General features: G+C 35.6%; 1 protein-coding gene across 1 annotated transcript; it reads left to right on the top strand.

Moving 5' to 3' along the window:
* The first annotated feature begins 6,275 nt into the window (after positions 1-6,275).
* On the top strand, positions 6,276-8,761 carry LOC121424575 (E3 ubiquitin-protein ligase Midline-1-like). Its single transcript, XM_041620320.1, has one exon. The coding sequence runs from the start codon at positions 7,057-7,059 to the stop codon at positions 7,831-7,833; it is 777 nt and encodes a 258-aa protein (XP_041476254.1). The 5' UTR covers positions 6,276-7,056; the 3' UTR covers positions 7,834-8,761.
* The last annotated feature ends 423 nt before the right edge of the window (positions 8,762-9,184 follow it).

The raw sequence follows: 9,184 nt of genomic DNA, 5'->3' as shown, positions 1-9,184 counted from the left end.
TTTCCTACGTCCTCCCAAAAATTTTTGGGTAGAGAACTTTTTTTTTGCTTGTCAAAATTTTTTTGGTTGTCCCCTCCTAAAAATTTTGGCTTCCGCCACCAATGTAGTATACTGATTTTTGTGGACTGTCGTATGATTGCTATGCTTTCGCTACGAACATACTCTCTAGATATATTTTATTGAAAATAACAATGCGCATACCTAGTTACCAAGATTGCATAAGGCATTTAAATTATTTGAAATAAAAGAGGATGAAAGAGCACTGTCGAATAAATTCCTTGCTCACGGGCATTGATGCTATGGGCATGTGGCCGGGGACTGAACCGCGGACTTTCAGGTCGCCTTTGACCACTCGGTCACGGCACCTCCACCTATGTATTGGATGTGACGCGATCTTAGTCCAGTTTATTATTGTTATTCGGTTTTATACCATAAGGAAGAATATAGTATTAACCTCCATGAAACTAAATTCAATTGTTCATCTGGTGTATTAATCCGGCGGCATAAAGCTCTTTGTTGTAGCGTGATCGATATCGAAATGTCCAATATTGATTTTTTTAAGTTAGATTATTATTTCATATACCATAGTTGTTTCATAGCATTGTTGTTTTTAATGATTATGACATCTTTTTTTTTTAATAGATTCTAAGCAGGTCTTATAAAATTAAAGATGCGAAATCCTAAATAGATTTCATCACAGTAATTTGACATTCAGTGGAAGTTTCGTAAAACAAATCAGCGTTTTTGTGTGGTGTTACGGACTCTACGATTTATGATCTGTTCATTACTAATAAATGAAAAGTTCTAAAACCATTAATTTGAACTTCCAAACCCTCATTTTTGTCTCACCTGCAAAGCAGAGTGAAACTACAGGCCCCGCTTTTCCGACGACCTCGGCGGCGGCGACGTCAACATCAATCTTAACCGAAGGTTAAGTTTTAGAAATCACAGCATAACTTAGAAAGTATATAGACCTAGTTCATGAAACTTGGCCATAAGATTTAAAAAAGTATTACTAAACGTCCTGCCTGAGTTTCAAGTCACATGACCAAGGTCAAATGTCATTTAGAGTCAATGAACTTTGGCCAAGTTGAGGGTATCTGTTGAATTAGTATTATAACTTTGAAAGTTCATTGGTCTGGTTCATAAAACTTGGATATAAGAGTAAAATCAAGTATCACTGTACATCCTGTGCGAATTTCAGGTCACATGACCAAGGTCAAAGGTCAATGAACTTTGACCATGTTGGGGGTATCTATTGAATTACCTTCACAACTGGAAAGTTTATGAATCTGATTCATGAAACTTGGACATAAGAGTAATCAAGTATCACTGAACATCCTGTGCGAGTTTCAGGTCACATGACCAAATTCCAATGTCATTTAAGGTCATTGAACTTTAGCTATTCTGGAGGTAATTATTAGACTGCTGTCATTACTTTCAAAGTTTATAGATAAATTTTATAAAATGTGGATACAGGGGTAATCGAGTATCACTGACAAGTCTTGATCAAGTCGCATGTCGCGTGATCAAGGTCAAATGTCATTTATTGTCAATGAAAGTAGTATTGTATCATTATATGAATGCTGTTTTTTTTTGAACAATTATTTTACAGTAGTTTCCAAAGTCAGTACTGCTGCTATCATGAATAGCGCGATGCAGGTGAGACTGCCGGAGGCGTTCCACTTGCTTAATTTCAAGACTATGGCCCGTATTTTGAAGTCGGGTTTAAAGTTCTGGTTAAGGTATGGATAGCCGATTGTTACATAAATCACAAACGGTAGAAATATCATATTTCAGCTCATTTGGCTCTCAAATCATTCATAATTGACTAGGAAGTAAAAATAGATAATTGTCTTTACCATCGATGAATCAGGAAAGAGCACATTAAACATTATAAAACATACAACTTAATAAAAATTTTGACACTTTTGGCTTCCCACAATTTTAGCACAGTTAGTCCATGGTCTCAGTTAAACCTGACTTCAGAATACGGGCCTATAAGTTCATATTTTACATTAACAATGCAATCAAGAGGATCGTTAGATCTTTATCATTATGATACTAACATGGATGAATTGAGGTTACCTATACAATGTTAGAAAGAGGTTTCTTTTGTAGACGAGGTATAAGTGATGCTTGGATTGTTTGGTGAGTCAATGCATTGTACGTCCATGGTCAATGCAATGAACACTAAGTAAACCCTAACTAAATTGCCAAATTGAAATTATTAATTTTTCGAAAAAAAAAGAATTCTTCGATAACAATAATATGGAGTCACGAAATAGACATACATTTATGATTTTTAAAAAATAAAAGATGGTAGTTAACATTTCAACAATATGACTAATAATTCATGTTGTAAAAATGTGAACATATTGCATTAGGAAGGCATGAAGGAAATGATTTTTATGAAATCATTCTTGTAATTCAACGATTGTATAATCTTCATTTGAAGGGATATAATGTGAACATATTTCACTTAGGAAGGCATGAAGGAAATGATTTTTAATTAAATCATTCATGTAATTCAACGAGTAGTATAAGCTTAATTTGAAGGGACATATAAGATGTTGTTTGTTCAATAACGATTACGAATTCAATTGTTACAATTTAATGTTTTCAACGTATCAAATTTGATTATGATGTTTTCAACTGCTAAAATGACTCCATATACATTCATAAATAGTCAACTATCAGAATTATGTTTTGGGCAAAGCTGTATAGGAATATTTATAAGAAATGCTAGCTTAGTAGTTTTGATAATTAGGGGAGTGTTTCATTTTTTTATTTCTTTGATTTATTTGGGTTCAATATACATTTAAGAAAATTCACGTATTGCTAGCTTGCTAACTCAAATAGGCAAAAGATGATTATTACTCATAAAATAATGTCGAATGTATTATATTTTTCAATTAACGCCTTATTTAAATAAGGCATGAATATTCATTAGAGCAAGTAAATAAATTTATTTAATAACTGTCATATCTATTTGTGTTTGAAATTGTTTTGAATAAGGGTGTGCTATTTAACTCTTTTGTTGAATCAAAGAAAGAGCAACATTAAATAGTCCTGTAGCCGATAATTTCAGATTTCTTTTTAGGTTTTCGGAAAAATGCTTATATTATTCTCACTGTTTTATTTTGTAAGAATGAAACGATCGCGTAGAAATATCAATGTCAGTACCTATACAGGTAAGTGACAATGCACAGAGTCTAATATTTCGATAAAAGATGTCTAAGATGAAAATGATGCCACAAAAAATGGGACGATGGGAAAGGGGACTTCCGAATCACGATAGTCCACTCCCCGTTTGATTTGTTTTTATATACTTTAGTGATTGTTTTAAGATTCTTTGTGGAGCGTTGTGGCCCAGTGGATTAGTCTTCGGACTTTGAAACAGAGAGTCGTGGGTTCGAATCCCAGCCATGGCGTAATTTCCTTCAGCAAGAAACTGATCCACAATGTGCTCCACTCAACCCAGGTGAGATAAATGGGTACCGGTAGGAAGCAAAACGTGATGAGACCTTCATCAATTTCAAGCTCTAAGCTTAAGATGAAGGTCTCCCACATTTCAAAATGTACTATGTTGATATATATATATATATATATATATATGATATTTTCTGCTATTTTTTGTAACAATAAAAAAAATATCAGGTAAAAATATATTCTGATTAGATTGTATATATATGTAGATTTTATTGATTATATCATTTACCTATGTTATGCTAAGAAAAAAAAATGATTTCACTTGTATATGATTTTATTGGAATGTGGAAATAAATCAAATCAAATCAAGTTATTCCTTAAAAAGCTGTGTGCGCTATGAACGCCCAGCTTAGCCGGGTAATATCGGAGCGCCTTGAGCACCTAACAAGGTGGAATGTGCGCAATATAAATACCCTTTATTATTTTTTATTTTTTTTATTTATTTATTTTTTTTAAACAATTTCACACCTAGTTACCAATAATGCATATAGCATTTCCATTTATTTGAAAGCAGGATAAAAGAGCATTGTAGATTAAATGCCTTGCTCACAGGCATAGGTGCCGCGGCCGGGGATCGAACCCCGGACTCTTTTATGTATAGCAAGGCGCCTTAGACCACTCGGCCACGGCACCTTTTACTTAATTGAATCGAGTTATTGTAACTTAATTTTCTTGAGTAAAATGGATGTAAAGAAAATAATTAAATTTGACTTAAAACTGCCAAACTCATAAATACTTGAAAAAATTAGGGGAATTTTTGCCACAATTTTATTGAGTAATTTATTTTTGTTTACAGTGTAAAACGGCAACTTGAAGTGCTGCAATGCAATATTATATTAATGCGAAATTGTGTATAAACAAATCCGATTAAAGATCAGAGGGGTTAAACATTATAGCACATCAATGCAAAGTTGTGTATCAATAAAACTGATCGAAAAAGTATATACAAAACACTTGTTCACTGCAACCATCCTGCCTGTGGGGAATCTACAGGTAGGACTATGGTATGCCAATGCTTTACAGAGCACACACTTCGAAAAATCATTAAGATATCACTTTTGTGACCACATTTACTGATTTCCACACAGTTGCAATTTATTTTTCATTAGTAACTTGGGAATAATTTTTGTATTCACCAGAGTGCTCAAAAACTTGAATTTTGGGCATATTTTTGTGTACGCCCTTCTTTTGGTGGAAAGTAATATGGCAAGAAAATTTTCATTTTTCAATCTCTATATTTAATTAAGAAAAAAATAATTTCAAGAATTAAATTTACATAAGAGCCAAGTTATATGATGAATGCCTGTAATGAAAACTGACAGTGTAAGAAAATCAAGCATTTGTCCCATATAAAAAGAGAAATTAAGCCAAACATTGCAACCATTATTTTGCCACACATGGAGATATAATTGAGAACAAGGTTATATTATAACCTTGTTCATTGAATGAGTGATACAAAGTAACTTTGTAATCCTCAACGTACTAAAAATTAACGTAAAACTGCATTTCAATTTAGCTAAACCCTGCATCAACTGACATTTCAATAACATATTGCGAAATGAAAAAGAGGCTTTAAATTACCTTATTTCTTGAGAATGAATCGAATCAACGATTCTCTGATTAAGAGAAGAGAATCAACAACACCATGCATGGCGCTTCGACTTCGGATGAATTTGACTTCGGTGGACTATGTAGGTAATGGCGGTCGTAACTGGGAGGTGGGGGCTTACAAAGAAATACAAAAGCAATTTCGATGGATTGTGCAATTAGCCAGATGCGTTGCTATGCTGTCAGTGTATAAAATATCCTTTGTTGGCATACCTGAAACAAGGTCTTATAATGGATGGACACTCGATGCGATTCTTTATTTGATTGAATCAAGATCCAATGCCGATTAAGTGAATCTTTAATGAGAATGTTCAGCTGCATGGTCTCAGTTCAGTTCAATTTATTTATTTTCTCAGCATAAAAAAAAATGATATGTACAGGAATGACAAATAGTATCAGAGAAAATTGGAAACTACAGAAAAGTTTGTAATAACTTGTAAGTAGTAGTTCCCAGTACATTAAATCACATGAATATTGAATAAAAAAATGCACACACAGCATCAACAAACACCAGCGAACACACAGGGAGGGTGGGGTGGTAAATATTTGAGATTTAAGCAAGGAGAAAGGAAACAAATTATTTTGCATATTCATTTATGTACATTCTTTTTAACTTAGATTTAACAATGAAACTGTAAATAAGTAGCCTTATAGGGGATGAGAAAGGAATCGCTCATCCAATCTCGAATATCTCCTTATGAATTGGGAAACTTGACTGAAAAACAGGGTGTGATTAGTTTAGATAAATAGTATTGGAAATATATCTCATACCAGTGGTGTATATATTCGGGGGGGGGGGTGTCAGATCAAATGTTTTATCTATCTTCCATATTTTTACAAGGTGATTTTTTTTTAATGTAATTGAGTAATAAGACAGTTGAAGGGAAGGGGTTGGGAGAAGAGAGAGAGGGAGAGAAAGAGAGTGGACGGGGTAAGGGAGGGAGGGGAGACGAAAAGAGGGAGAGAGAGAGAGTGAAAAGATGAAACAAAGAAGAGGTAATGAAAAGGGTAAAGAAAGGGAATAAAAGTGACAAAAGGAGAGAGAGTGAAAAGAGCGAAGACAGGGAGAGAATGTTGATTTATACAAAACATACTAATACCTTCGTATTATATTGCCCGACATAGCTTCAACAGTGTTTATTTGCTAATAGTGAATTTAAAAAATACCACTTTCCAATTATTCCACTGTTCTTCCATGCAATCGATATAATAATTCAGGGGTATAGTCATTACAATCAGTTTTTTATATGCTAGCCATTATAACGTTAATTATGTTTTAAAAAGACGTGATTACTAGAATACTTAATAATTGATACCTTACTTTAATAATGTAAAGTTGTTAACAATCAAACGTCGTTTGCCCAAGTTTTTAAGACATCATCATCACTGATTGTGTTGTCTTTATAAACATTATCTTCATTATCATTAATGAAACATAAATTTTACGCATGAAGTGAAAACTCGAAATGCCAATACAGTATATATCGTGAGTTATATATAAATATACATGTATATGTTCAGTGTTCAGTGCGATTGAAATTTAGGGGAATCCCCGGGCGATGAGATTCAGATCCGGGTCAAGTGCGCATACCATTCAATGTATATATTTCACAAGTTCAACATTGCGCAGTACGTATATACGGGAGAATGTAACTCGAGGTTGTTTATGTGTGTTCTCGTTAAAAAGGCCTATTCAACAGAATGTGTGATTGTGATTCACTGATCTTTCATTGTTGATACATCCATTACCCAGTCGGACATACAGAAGAGTACTGACGGAGTGGTATCTCTCTCATTGGGTTATTACTGCGTGAGGTTCACAGGTATTTAACTGTTAAGTTCGCATCTGGATTGTGCAATAGTAAACAGGGAATTCCCTGATTCATGCCATAGTAAAAACAGTGTTTCTATCTGAACACCTGAATAGTATAAGTTATTACAGCGTGTATATACATCATGGCGGAACGCAACCAGGGTTCTGGTGATAGCTATACGAAGGGGCTGACTTGTCCTATGTGCCTTGATATCTTCAAAGACGCCACGCTCCTAACCGGCTGCGGTCACAGCTTTTGTCGAAGATGTCTGAAACGATACGACATGGCCAACTATCAACTCAATCACATTGTGTGTCCGGTCTGTAGGAAGCTCACACCTTGGAAGAGAAAGCGAGTGGATGCACTCTCGTCCAACCACGCCCTCAATGATTTCATATACGGCCTCTACGGAAAATCTGGAGGGCCGTCGCGACGACCTCAGCAGCGGACTGTCAAATGCGATACTTGCGAGCTTGAGGTACTGGCGAAGTATCTCTGCAGAAATTGTGAGAAGTTCATGTGTAAGCAATGCTTGGAGAGCCATCAGAAGAAGTCCGGGTTCATAGGACACGAGATACAACTGTTGAACGAGATCCTCAAGAATATCAACTTTGTTAATCCTTCGGTGGATGACATCGAGGAAGACATGCGGCTGAAGGTGGGTGACATCATGCAGCAGTTCAGGGCCACGATGGCCAAAATTAAGGAAAACCCGAACGGGATTAAGAACATCGAAGAACATCGTGCTCGTGTCCACGCGGCCTTGGATAAGGTCCAGGAGGAGACTAAACAAGCTTATGATGCCAAAGAAAAGCAGATAAATGAGAACCAGGAGAGTCTAACCAAGTTACTCAAAGCTATTGAAGAAGTTGAACTTGCTTGCGAGGAACGTGACACAGGGGCGTCGGAGCGAAGTTAAGCTTTGGGGGAAGGGGGTACAGGAAAAAAGGGCCCATTTTCTTTCGAAAAGGCACTATCTTAAAACAAAGAAAAAATGTCTAATCTACAGTGGTGTAATGAGCTTGAGGAATTTGAGGGGGCTAGATATGTCGTATCACGTAAATTTATAAGAGGTTGCGAGCGAGCAAAAATTTTGACATTTTTATGACGAAATTCCAATTTTGTGATAGATTTTGACAACTAATAATCAGAAAAAAACATATTTCACCCTTCTCTTTTTTTCTCTTGTTTTCGCTTGGTCTTTAAAAATATGAGGAGGGGGCAAGACCCCCTCTATAATGTACGCCACTGCTTATCTACCACCTCTCACATGACTCGTTAAACTTTCATAAGGCACGTAGGATTTTCCTTACAAGTTTTTTTCCTTCATAAGTATAGTAAAATATAAAACTTAGAATATTGTTTTCTTGTTCCAAAGGGGCACTCGTTAAAAATGAGCCCTTCTCGGGTGAAAATATGAGAAAGGGCACCTATAAGAAGACAAGGGGCACTTGCAAACGGCATAAAACGAGTCCTCAAATAGAAAAGGGGGCAGAACACGTTCGTGAGAGGCACTTTTCTAGGGGAAAAGGGGGTACTGATACGAAAAAGGGGCACTTACAAAAAGGAAAGGTGCACTTGTGTACACATAAAACGGGTCCTTTTTAGGTAAAGGGGCACATTCTTGGGTAAAAGGGGGCTCTGATTAAAAAAGGGCACTAAAAAGAAACAATGGGCACTTTTATTGCTCACACATAAAGCGGGTCATATTCTCGTGTAAAAGTGGAAGAATACTTTCGTGAGGGGCATGTTTTGGTGAAATTGGCAGATATGAGAAATGGCACATGCTAACACACAAATCAGGTCCTTTTCAGGTGAAAGGGGCACAGAATAAATTCGAGAGGGTGCATTTATTGCAAAAACTGGCACTTATACGAGAAAGGTCATTTATTAACACCTAAAACGGGTCCTCGGGTGAAAGGGGCACAGTACACGTTCATGAGGGGGCATTTTTCTTGCGTAAAAAGGTCACTTTCAGTGCTTCAAAAATTGGTTGATACAATTATTTTTTATTTTTATAACACAACATTCTGACAAATCTTATGAACCTAGACTCAGTCCAGTGCATACAGCACGATAATGGACGTTTGATTGGAAATGACCAGGTGACTATCTTTAATATTACATAATAACTCAACCCTAGAATTTGAGAAACATTTTTTTTGTTCATGTTTCGGATCATTCTTAATGACTCCACCTATCAAATGACAAGAAAGAATCTCGCAGAATATATTTGAAAGCTCGTCAATAATTCATCTTAAAGGATTAAC

This window comes from Lytechinus variegatus, chromosome 1 (genome assembly GCF_018143015.1).
Source record: "Lytechinus variegatus isolate NC3 chromosome 1, Lvar_3.0, whole genome shotgun sequence".
Lineage (NCBI taxonomy): Eukaryota > Metazoa > Echinodermata > Echinoidea > Temnopleuroida > Toxopneustidae > Lytechinus > Lytechinus variegatus.
Note: the sequence above shows the minus strand (reverse complement) of the source record. Positions and strands in the feature narration are given on the sequence as shown.